General features: G+C 45.9%; 1 protein-coding gene across 2 annotated transcripts in view; it reads right to left on the bottom strand.

Moving 5' to 3' along the window:
• Nucleotides 1–5,809: 5,809 nt before the first annotated feature.
• Nucleotides 5,810–12,955, bottom strand: part of LOC134927267 (ATP-dependent translocase ABCB1-like) — a 503,919-nt gene continuing 496,773 nt past the window's right edge. For both annotated transcript variants that reach the window (XM_063921477.1, XM_063921479.1), the window contains exon 28: nt 5,810–11,183. In XM_063921477.1, coding sequence (XP_063777547.1) covers nt 10,983–11,183 — 201 coding nt within the window. In that variant the 3' untranslated portion in view covers nt 5,810–10,982. The remainder of the gene's footprint in view (nt 11,184–12,955) is intronic.

The raw sequence follows: 12,955 nt of genomic DNA, 5'->3' as shown, positions 1-12,955 counted from the left end.
GTCTTTCTGTTTGTTTGCCCCATTGGTTTTGGGGTTACCCTGGTTAAGGGCCCATAACCCTCAATTTGACTGGGACTCTAGGGAGATTCTTAGTTGGGGTAGTGATTGTTTCAGGAGTTGCTTGAGCCTTCCAGTCAGGCTCTCGCAGCTAAGTTTGCCAGGATTGCCAAGATGTTATGCAGATTTTGCGGATGTGTTCTCCAAAAAAGTTGCGGAGGTACTACCTCCCCATCGCCCCTATGACTGTGCCATTGATTTGTTGCCAGATGCTAAGCTTCCTAAGAGCAGGTTGTACTCCCTGTCATGTCCTGAGACTCAGGCTATGGCAGAGTACACTCAGGATAAAAGGCTAAGGGATTTATCAGACCCTCACAGTCCCGAGTTGGGTCGGGATTCTTCTTCGTGGGTAAAAAGGACGGTTCGTTGCGACCCTGCATCGACTTCAGGGAATTGAACCGTATCACGATTAAAAACTCGTACCCACTGCCTCTCATTTCGGTTTTGTTTGACCAGCTTCGTACTGCCACCATTTTTTCTAAGATTGACCTACGCGGTGCTTACAATCTAATCCGAATAAGAGAGGGGGATGAATGGAAGACTGCCTTTAATACCCACTCAGGGCATTATGAATATTTGGTGATGCCTTTTGGGCTCTCTAATGCCCCGGCAGTCTTCCAGGAATTCATGAACGATGTGCTCAGGGAATATTTGGATAGATTCTTAGTTGTTTATCTAGATGACATCCTAATCTTCTCCCATTCCCTGGAGGAACATCGGAAGCATGTACGCTTAGTCCTCCAGAAACTCAGAGACCACCAGCTTGGGGCGAAGCTGGAGAAGTGCGAATTTGAAGTCCAGCAAATCGCATTTCTAGGGTATATTATCTCCTCAGAAGGTTTCCAAATGGAGGGTTCTAAGGTACAGGCAGTCCTGGATTGGGTGCAGCCCACTAGTTTGAAGGCGCTTCAGCGTTTTCTGGGCTTTGCAAATTTTTATAGACGATTTATCGCTGGATTTTCATCTATAGTGGCCCCCTTGGTGGCACTCACTAAGAAAGGGGCGGACGTTGCTCACTGGTCTTGTGAGGCCAAAGCGGCCTTTGCCCGTCTTAAAAGGGCATTTGTCTCGGCCAAGGTGCTGCGACACCCAGATCCAGAGCGTCCTTTTGTGGTAGAAGTGGATGCCTCTGAGATAGGTATTGGGGCAGTGCTCTCTCAGATGGGGGTGTCTGATAATCGCCTTCATCCCTGTGCTTACTTTTCCCGTAAATTTTCGTCTGCCAAGATGAATTATGATGTGGGTAACCGGGAATTGTTGGCTATAAAGGATGCACTTGGGGAGTGAAGACACTGGCTTGAGGGGGCTAAGTTTGTGGTCTCAGTTCTCACCGACCATAAGAATCTGGCATATTTAGAGTCAGCGAAGCGGCTCAATGCCAGGCAGGCAGGCTTTGTTTTTTGCTCGCTTTAATTTTTTGATAACATATCGCCCTGGGTCAAAAAACATCAAGGCTGATGCGCTCTTGCGGAGTTTTGCTCCAGTCTAAGAGACCACCGAGGAGCCATTGCCCATTGTGTCCCCATCATGTATTAAAGTGGGCATTACCCAGGACCTCTTGTCATTAGTCCTTAGAGCACAGGAGCAGGCTCCTCCAGACCTTCCGGTAGGTCTCTTGTTTGTGCCTCCTAGGTTAAGACAGCGAGTGTTCCTGGAATTCCATGCCAAGAGGTTGGCAGGGCATCCGGGTATTGCCAGAACTCGGGAGTTGCTGTCTAGGGCGGTGTGGTGGCCCTTGGTGGCTAGGGATGTGGATCAGTGGGTTCGGGCATGTGACGTTTGTGCCCGAAATAAAACTCCTAGAGGGGTTCCTGTCGGCCCATTACATCCACTCTCTATTCCATCTAAGCCATGGACCCACATTTCCATGGATTTTGTGGTGGACTTGCCCAAATCCTCAGGGATGACAGCCATTTGGGTTGTCGTTGACAGGTTTTCGAAGCTGGCATATTTCGTTCCACTGGTTGGGTTGCCATCGGCCAGACGCCTGTCTGAGTTATTTATGCAGCATGTTGTGCGCCTCCACGGGTTGCCACTTGATGTGGTCTCTGACCGTGGATCCCAGTTTGTGGCCAAATCCTGGAGAGCATTTTGTTCTGATCTCCAGATTTCTGTGAGCTTGTCGTCAGGCTACCATCCACAGTCTAATGGGCAGACTGAGAGCGTGAACCAGTCCTTGGAACAGTTCCTCAGGTGTTATGTCTCCAAGTGTCATACTGACTGGGTTACTCATCTGTCCATGGCGGAGTTTGCCTATAACAACGCGGCTCACTCTGCTACAGGGATCTCTCCCTTCCTTTGTGTGTATGGGCATCATCCTAAGGCCAATTCTTTTGACCCCCTGGATTCCACGCCTGGTGGTTCCTCTGTGGTTTCGGCCCTTAGGGGTATTTGGAGGAAAGTGAAGAAAACCCTTGCGTCTGTGTCATTAGTGACCAAAAGGGTTTTTGATAAGCGGAGAAGACCCTGCAGCTTCAAATTAGGAGACTTCGTCTGGTTGTCCACCAAGAATTTGAAGTTGAGACAGTCATCCGGTGGCATTTCAGTTAGATCTGCCCCGTTCATTGGGTATCAATAAAACATTTCATTGTTCCCTTTTAAAACTGGCGGTTAGTAATCCTTCTTCCAGTGGAAGACCTTCTCCTCTTCTGATACGGGGTCAGAGGGAGTTTGTGGTTGAAAGGGTTCTTGACTCCAAGATGGTTCGGAGTCGGCTGTCATTTTTGGTGCACTGGAAGGGGTATGGCCCGGAGGAGCGGTCGTGGGTGCGCAGTTGTGATCTTCATGCCCCCAGACTGATACGCTTTCTTCTCGCAGTTCCCCGATAAACCCGGTGGTAGGGGTTCTTTGACCCCTCATCAGAGGGGGGGTACTGTTAGGATCTCCTGCTCTGTGCTGCCACGTCGCCATGGCAACCGGGAGGCAAGTGTTAGCGAAGTAACCTGAGCGCAGCTTATACTCCGGTCCGGGTTTTTACTGTGCAGTGGTTACAGGCTCTGAGCACGGCAGGGAATCCGGTGCTGGTTTTGTGCTCACAGTCTGTGAGGTCTGAGTGGGGCGTGGACAGCACTTGCTATATAAACCATCTTCTCAGGCTAGGCAAATGCTGCTGAATCTTTGTTTGTTGGTCAGTTCCAGAGAGTTAGCTAGTACTGTGTGACTTTGTATTTACTTGTTGCTTACTGCAAATAGGCCTTGGGATTCGGTACTTCATTCTGCCAATTCGGACCTAGCAGTAAGACTGGAGTCAGTTGTTTAACCTGCTGGGGTTCTTTTGCTATTCTGTGAACCCAGCAGGTTTGCGGCTGTACTCTCAGACCTGCTTGCTTAATCGTCCCTCACTGTGCAGGGTGTCCAGGTGTCAGTTTAGTGGCAGTAAGCTGAACCTGTGCCCTGCAAGTGGGGGTTAGGATTGTGGATACTCTCCTTGTGTCTATATTACTATCTCTGACCAAGGAGTTTATTCCCACACCCCTTGGTAACCAATTGGGGTTTTTTCTGTTGCTCTTAGCAACATCCTTTGCGGGTGCTCCACATGTTAAATCACTACATCTCGCTTCATTGTCCGTTCTATTCCATCTGAGCATTCCTGACACTAGGGAGACACCCAGTTCCTGAGCCTTTGGGCTTCTCCGTTCACTTTGTGTTTATTAGTTATTCCATCACCTCTTGTGTATGTTATGTTATACTGTCTGTGAGTTCGTTTGCTTCGCATCCCTCTCTGTTCATACACCGGTATACTCCTGTTAGCACTGGTGTGCGTAACACAGGGGCCATTCGCTTATCAAGACTTACCACGGCTTCGTTTGATGTCATGGAGGTTGAACGCCAGATCTTAAAGTTATTCCTACCCTGATACAGGCTAGGAAAGGAGTAATGTCAAAACATTACCATCGGATTTGGAAAAGGTACCTGTCTTGGTGTGAATCCAAGAAGTTTCCTATGGTGGAGTTTCCTCTTCGCCTGCGCCTGGGCTCCATAACAGTCCAGATTTCGGCCTTGTCCATTTTCTTGCAGAAACAATTGGCTGCCCTCCCTGAGGTTCAGACTTTCTTGTAAGGGGTTCTGCACATCCAACCTCCCTTTGTGCCTCCTATGGCACCTTGGTATCTTAACGTGGTGCTGCAGTTCTGCAATCAGATTGATTCGAGCCTTTACAGGAGGTTGAGGTCAGGTTTCTTACTTGGAAGGTGGTCACACTGTTGGCATTGGCATCTGCTAGACGTGTGTCAGAATTGGGGGCATTGTCCTGCAAGAGCCTCTACTTGATTTTCAATGAAGATAGAGCTGAACTCAGGACGCGTCAGCAAGTTCTTCCGAAGGTTGTGTCAGCTTTTCATATCAACCAACCTATTGTGGTGCCAGTGGCTACTAACTCCTCAATTACTTCAAAGTCCTTGGATGTTGTGAGGGCTTTGAAAATGTATGTGAAGTTCTCGTCACAGGAAGTCGGACGCTCTGTTTGTCCTTTATGATCCCAACAAGGTTGGGTGGCCTGCTTCTAAGCAGATGATTTCTTGCTGGATCAGGTGTACTATCCAGCATGATTATTCTACAGCAGGCTTGCCGTGTCCAAAATCTGTTAAGGCCCACTCTACTCGTAAAGTGGGTTCTTCCTAGGCGGCTGCCCGGGGTGTCTCGGTTTTACAACTTTGCCGAGCTGTAACTTGGTCAGGGTCGAACACGTTTGCTAAGTTCTTCAAGTTCGATACTTTGGCCTCTGAGGACCTGAAGTTTGGTCAATCGGTTCTGCAGGAACTGCACCGCTCACCCTCCCGTACTGGGAGCTTTGGTACATCCCCATGGTACTAATGTGGACCCCAGCATCCTCTAGGACGTAAGAGAAAATAGTATTTTAATTACCTACCGGTAAATCCTTTTCTCGTAGTCCATAGATGATGCTGGTCGCCCGCCCAGCACTTCGTTTTCCTGCAGTTGTTACTTGGTTAAGTACTGCATTGTTACTTGGTTAAGTACAGTTGTTCGGCCTTTGCTGTATTGTTTCAAGCTGGTTGGGCTTGATTTTCTGTTGTTATGTGTGAGCTGGTATGAATTTCACCACTATCTGTGTATTTCCTTCCAGGGTTGGACTGGCCCACAGGGGTACAGGGGAAACTACCGGTGGGCCCTACTGCCTGGGGGCCCACCCCCTCCTCTAGGGATCAAATTTCAGACTGTACTGTTACTAATCTAGTACATTATCATGCATGCACTACAGTATTTACTGTATATATTTATCTAGGTGACCAACACTTGCAAAATGGTTAGGCAAACCAATGTGGCGGCTGGGTACACCCCCTCTAGAGACTGGCCACACCCCTAAACATGGGCCCCTATCACTGTATTCCCCCGGTGGGCCCTACATGCCCCAGTACGATACTGTTTCCTTCTCTCAAAGTATGTCCGTCTCTTCGGCACAGTTTCTAGACTGAGTCTGGTAGGAGGAGCATAGAGGGAGGAGCCAGCCCACACTATTAAGCTCTTAAATTGCCCATGGCTCCCAAGGGACCCGACTATACCCCATGGTACTAATGTGAACCCCAGCATCCTCTACGGACTACTAGAAAAGGATTTACCGGTAGGTAATTAAAATCCTATTTTATCCCTTCTCCAAACTTAATACACCTGCTCCCATGTGTGGTGCCAAACACTGCAAAGGGTTGCCCCCTCTAGATTCGGATAATTAGTACTCCCCCCTCCCCCCATCCCTTGGTGTACCGGCATGGACGTAATGATGACACACAGTGCTTAATGTAAATTAATATTTTTCATTTATTAGGACACAAAAATGACAGGAAAGATAAAGTAAGAAACCAGAGAGCGTAAACGTCAAAGCGAAGTGATAAAGTATATTCAGGTTTTGTTTGTTTTGGAAAAGAGTTATAAAGTTTATTCAATCCAGCAGGTCCGCTACCACAGGCTGAGTAGCAGTAACCTCAAGTTGTATGCTCATGGGGTTTTACACTGCAGAAAGTACAATATGATTGACAGAAATTAAGGTTAATACAAAGACTACCCTTAATGGGGGTTGTCCAGGCAAAATAATCTGTTATATTGATTGACAGAAATTAGCTGATGATATGTTACCAAGAAACATCGTTTAAGTAAGTATGTACAGGCCATTAGCTAAGTTACAGTATGCCACAGATGACAGCCCCCTTACATTGAGGGCCTATCAGGACACAGATACAGTAAAAGGACTCAGAATGAGGGGGGCACTCTATTTGAATAGACAGTTTATAGTGGAAAGCAGAATGTAAACCCTGGTGCTGCATGCTGACCTGACAAGATGACATCTGTTTGCTTTGACATGTATCTATTTTCCTTGACAGAAGGAAAGGTGGTGTTAAGTTGATAAGCTTAGCGAGATAAGCCCAGTCAGAGACTCACGGGAAGGAGGGAAATCATTCAGAAACAGGGGAATGAGAGGAAAGATAGAGAGAGTGAGAGATTAATCAGGAAAAAGAAAAAGGAATATAAACAAATATGTGAAAAAGCGAAAAAGAAATAAACAACAGGAAAAAATAAATAAAGAAAACACTGATAGATAGTAAGCCAGCACAGGGAAGTGGTAATACATGTATAGTCGTACTGGGGCTGGTACATGGATCTTGCAATGTTTTGCACCGTGCAGATGTGGGTTCCTATATATAGACAGACGATGTCTAGGTCGACAGTCATTAGGTTGACCCCATATGGTCAACACTGAAAAAAGGTTGACATGCATTAGGTCAATGCTGGCAAGAAGCCAACACTGAAAAAGGTCGACAGTTACAAAAGGTCGACAGATTCAAATGGTCAACATCGCAATGCTCGAAACATGTCGATAAAACTTTTTAAGGGTTTTTACCTTTTTTACACCTTTTTCATATTTAACCATCCACGTGGACTACAATTGTGAATAGTAACCTGTGCAGAGTGCAGCGGTAGAGGAGCGAGGCATCTTGCCTGCAGCATTCTCTGTGCTCTGACAGTGAAACGAAACAAAAAAAAGTAAAAAAAACATTTTTTGTGTAAGCCATTTCCCATGTCGAACTTTTCCTGTGTAGACCTTTTGTCAGTATCGACCTAATACATGTCAACCTTTTGCCAGTGTCGACCTAATGCATTTCAACCATATGGGGTCGACCTAATAACTATTGACCTAGACATCATTGTAGATCTTCTATAGCACTCCCTGCAGATGTCTGATACCAGATCTCGCTTACCATGGACAGGGCTGCTGCAAATGTCCGTGGATAATGATGACAGCTACTGTATTTCAACAAGTGGATTGAAATCTGGACTACAGGAAGGACTGGAGCTACAAGCCATCAAGTGACCACGGTCGATGTTTCCTGCTTACACTACTGGTCAACAGTTTTAGAACACCAGTATTTACTGCAGTTTTTATTGAAATGTAAACAATTCAAGTCTAGCAAATAACCTGAAACAGTACAAAGGTAAATGGTAAACTGCGAGAGGTTAATAAAAGTTTAGATTACGGAAACTTTAAAAAAATAATATAAATTTCAGAGTTACAGTATAAAAAAAAACTTTTTCAAGCAACAAGTAATGGGTTAATAACTTACGGCTGTTCTGCAGCAATGGAAGTAAAGTGATCCTTGAAAGATGATGCAAACAATTCCTACAGGTGTCCCAACTTCTGTTGATCACTTGATTACAAACCCTATCGGGTAAATTTACTAAAGGTTCTAAAACAGAGAATTGGTGATGTTCTCCATAGCAACCAATGAAATGCTGTCTATAGTTTCTCTATTGCCTTTTAGAAAATGATAGCATCTGACTAGTTGTTATAAACAACATCACCAATTCTCTGTCTTAGAAGCTTTAGTAAACTGACCCCTCTGTCTGTGATGGAACAGACTGTATTACATCCTTATTTGGCTAATTCTGCACTACAAAAAACATTATACTGCTATCACAATGGGAAGATTAAGGCAATTACCAAAGGTAGACAGACAGACCTTTATAACACATAAAAATGTAAGTCTTAACAAAATGGCAAGAAAGCCAAGGCGTCTGTGAGAACAGTTTTCTGCAGCATTTAGGAACTGGAAAATATACTGGCAGGATGAGGTTTGGCTGACCTAAAGCCAGGACAGAATCAGAAGACAAGTTTCCGAGGCACCAGCTGGTAGCTCATACAAGAACAACTTCAAGCACAACTTATCACTGGTTAAAGTAAGCAAGTCTTATGTAAAGAGAAGACTTCAAGCAGCGAGTCTGAAAGTGTGGCAGTAAGAAAGCCATTACGCAGACGGCAAAGTAGAAAAAGAGGCTTGTCTGGCCAATGAAGCATTACTTCATTGTAGACTACTGAAGACTGGAAGAAGGTCTTATAAAAAGATTAATAAAAATGTGAAATCTTTGGTTTCTGTAAGCCCTGGAGAAGGCGAAAGGACAGATCTTCAGTGTGTAACACCAGCTGTCAAACATGGAGCAGGAAGTGAAATGGATTGGGCCTTTTTTGCTAGATCCCTAACAAGCAACTTTTCCAGAGTGACTGACACCCTGAACCACAAGAGCTACCACAGCATGGACTTTAATATGGAGTTGCTCCCCCTTGCTGCTATAACATCTGCCACCCTTCTTGGAAGGTGCTCTGCTACATTTAGGAAAATGCATCAGTTTAGCCATGAACCATGCGGAGGGTGACAACTGATGCTGGGTGATAAGGCTAGGCTCATATAATGTTCCAGAGGGGTAATTCAGATTTGATAGTAGATGTGCTAAATTTAGCACATCTACGATCATTTACTCAGAGATGCGGGGGGACGTCCAGCACAGGGCTAGTCTGGCTCCCAACATGCAAGGGCGCAAAAGCCTCACACGGTGGCAATGCTTTTGCACCCGGCGATTAGCTCCCTGCCAACGCAGCTCCTGCGCACTGGCAGACCATTACTCTCCGTGTCCCGGGTTGCAGCAGCTGCGTGTGATGTCACGCAGTCGCCGCGGCCTGCCCTTGCAACGTTACGGATACGCCTCTGTTGTCTGGACCGCGCCCCGCCAACAGCGTTCTAACGCCGTTGGCACGCCCCCTCCAGCCCCGTGACTACCTCTGCCTGTCAATCAGGCAGAGGCGATCGCAGCCCTGAGATGCTTTTAGTATCTCATTGGGTTCCCGGGGTGTGCAGGCGCACACTCCACATAGGGATTCAGACTGCAAACACCGCTGCTGCAGCGATCCAGTCTGAATTAAGCCCCAGGTCACCCAAAGGTGTTCCATAAACCTGGGGACAGATTCTATGCAGACCAGACAAGTTTTCCACACGGTTTGATGGACCACACTTTGTACATGGAGCAGTGTCATACTGTAAGAGGAGAGAGCTTTTGTGAAACTGTTGCCACAGTTAGAAGCACAGAATTTTCTATAATGTCCTTGTATACAGTAATGCAACACAGAGGATGCATTACTACTGCTCCAGGGTCTCATGGCAGGGTTCCAATATACTTATGGGAAAGGTGGCATCCTTTGACAGTGCCACGCTGAAAGTCATTGAGCTCTTCAGTATGAGCCATTCTGCTGATATGTTAGAATAGTGTGATTGCCTGGCTGTATGCTTGCTTTCAGGTTTGGCTGAAGTTACACATGAATTAGAAGGGATGTCCCCATACTCTTATATACTGTAGGGTAACTGAGCTCACCTTCTTGTTAGAAAAAATGATAATTCACAATAGTACTAAGGGCAAATAAGTTATTGTCTCAGAAAAGCCATTTATCTGCAATCAAACGTTATACACTTTATACTGCACTAGTTATCAGCACATCAAAATGACGGAACAACAGCATAGTAATGCCAGCGCTAGCGGTTGTGCGCATCCAGCAACAACTGAAATGCTCTGTCGGGCGTCATCTAGTGGCGGCGGACAAAACATTTGAATTCCCCTCCATAGAGGTGAGCAGCAGCGTTATCATTTTATTATATAAGATGATTGGTCGCAGTGTGTGTGTTTGCGTACTGTGTATATATATATAGATAGATAGATAGATAGATAGATAGATAGATAGATATCAGTTAAGAGCTAAGCAGATATAGTATTTATTGTAAGGATATACAGTACTATAGACTTATTATTTAGATTATAACTACTTACAGCCTGAAATGTAAAGAGATTAATTACTACAAGTTTAGCTTTGTATACCGCAATGTTCACCTTTACTAGCCCATTTCTTTGTTACACCAAAATAGAGAATGTTCCTAAATTGGGCTTATTTGGAGGGGTGTGATATAGAAGACTGGCAGTCGGTATGCTGGGGGTGACATGACCGACACCAGCATCCCAACAATTTAAATGCCGACAGGGGACAGGGTAATTATTTTACCCTCCCCTGTCCTCTACCCTAACCCTAAGTCACCTGGGGTGAAGGTTAGGGCTAAGACAGTGAGTGTGGCGGCTAGGGTTAAGACTCAAGGGGATGGCAGCTATGGCTAACCCCCCTCTAGTGCCTAATCCTAACCGGCACCCAGATAATTACCCTCGAGATGTCGCCGGGTTTCTGAGTGGTGTCGTTATTCTGGCATCACAACTGCTGGGATGCTGACCACATTCCATTACAGAACTTGGGTCTCACCTCTCTATGTGTCAGGGCTGGAAAATCTCTCTCACTCTGAAGACAGGAGATCAGATGCCATCAACAATATCCAGATTAGAAAGCAACATATGTGCCCCAGAGAAGTAAGCACTCACATAACCAATTTACTCTTATGGCTGATACATCTCTTTGGTCAAAATGATGCATTTTGCTGTCAGGTGTTGGAGGAATAGACACTGTATGTACTTTGCTTGGTCCTAATTGTCCCTGATACACAAATATTGTCCAAATAACTGGCCTTTAGATTCAAAATTAAATAATCTGAATCAGTAAAGGTAACCCATCCTCTGATAAGTCAGGTAGTATAACGTCTGGCCATGTGTCCACCTCATGCGGGTCCCAGCTGTATTGTGACCAGCGAGTGATAGACCCCTTTCTGCTGCAGCAGCTGTTGATGTGTCCCCTGTTCTACGACTCTCCCATTCTGGATCACAGCTATTTTATCTGCATTCTGGATGGTGGATAGCCGGTGGGCAATCACAATACACGTGCGGCCCTCCCGCGCTTTGTCCAGAGCTTCTTGTACAACCTGTAGGGGTACAGAACAAACACTTATCACAGTTTTACAATACATGTATCTGCACCCCTTATACTGTAACATGGTTTGTTCCACATTCAATGCTTTTTTTTATTTTTTGCTTTATCCTATGTAATTAAATAAAAAATAATTAAAAATGAATCGAATAAAAAAAAAACTTAAATACAAATTCTGCTGTTTAGGAACCTTTCTGACAGTAGTCCAATGGGAAACGTCAATTAGGTAATCAGAAACAGTCGGGACTTCATATAATACACTGTAGCTGCAATGCTAATGATTTAGATGAGATCAGATGGAGAGGTCATTTCACAAGTAGCCAATAAGCAGTGCTTCTAATATAGGGGTGGGCAACATGCGGCCCGCGGGCCGGATGCGGCCCGCGAACCGATTCTGCCTGGCCCGCTGTCCCATACCACTGTGCAATGACAAGCGGCCCGGCTGAGCCGCTTGTCATTGCGCTACGAAGCTCCGAGACGCAGCGCCGCTGAGGAAATACCCGGTCTGCTGAGCGGGATTTCCTCTGTGACATCAGGCGCTGGGCGGCATAGGGGCGGAGCCACGGCAGGAGAGTGCAGCGGGTAGCAGCAGCGGCTCTGCGCAGCGGGCAGCGGATCTGGCAGGGAAGGTGGATAATCTGGGCAGCAGATCTGCCAGTGAAAAAAACACATCTAAGGTAAAGCTGCTATATGGGTAGGGGGGGGGGGGGGGGAGGAGGAGGAGGGCGGGGGGGAGAGGAGGAGGAGGAAGGAGAGTGGAGAGGAGGGGGGTAGAGACTGCTGCATAGGTTCAGGGGAAGGGGTGAAGGGGGGTAGTGACTGCTATGTGGGTTCAGGGGTGGGGGAAGGGGGGTAGAGACTACTATATGGGTTTAAGGGAGAGGGGAGCTGTGAATACGATTGATAACAGCATTACACAGGATGCTGTTTGTTTGTTTGTTTTCAGCAGTTTTTTATTTTTATTTTTTTTATTACTGGATATGTTTTTTAAGCCAAGTACCCACGGGCCGATTTGGGAGAGATGTGTGCTGAGCGAACCGCTCAGCACACATTTCTCCTGCCGCTCAGCACAGCGCGATCTGTGCTGACCGTGCGGGGGGAGACGAGGGGGGGCGATCACTTCACCCAGCGGGTGAAGTGAGCGACCCGCTAGATTGGCCTGCATGCAATCTAGCAGCAGCGATAGCGATGTGCGGGGCCGCGCATCGCTATCGCTGAGGGGGCTACACACATGGTGTGTGTGTTTTTACAGTTATATATATATACATATGTATGTATGTATGTATATATATATATATATATATATACATATACACACATCTGTATATAATACTATGTTTTTATAGTTATTTATATATATATATATATATATATAATGGATGGAGACAGGCGGCACTCAAGCAGACTCAAATAGAGTGAAAAAAGCGGTCCGTTTATTGATCCATATATTGGATCAATAAACGGACCGCTTTTTTCACTCTATTTGAGTCTGCTTGAGTGCCGCCTGTCTCCATCCATTATATTGAGGATCAGCATTGTTTCTCTAGGAGGGCACTGCAGCACATTGCCATTTGGAGAGGGAGTGCCGGGATTACTACACTTTGTGTATATATATATATATATATATATATATATAAAAAACTATGGGCCTAATTCAGAACTGATCGCTAGGGTGTGATTTTTGCACTGCTACGATCAGGTAGTCACCGCCTACAGGGGGAGGAGGGTAATCGCATGTGCAGGAGAGCTGCAGAAACAGAAGTTTGT

This window comes from Pseudophryne corroboree, chromosome 5 (genome assembly GCF_028390025.1).
Source record: "Pseudophryne corroboree isolate aPseCor3 chromosome 5, aPseCor3.hap2, whole genome shotgun sequence".
NCBI classification, from domain to species: Eukaryota; Metazoa; Chordata; class Amphibia; order Anura; family Myobatrachidae; genus Pseudophryne; species Pseudophryne corroboree.
This window is presented reverse-complemented; position numbering and strand designations above follow the sequence as displayed.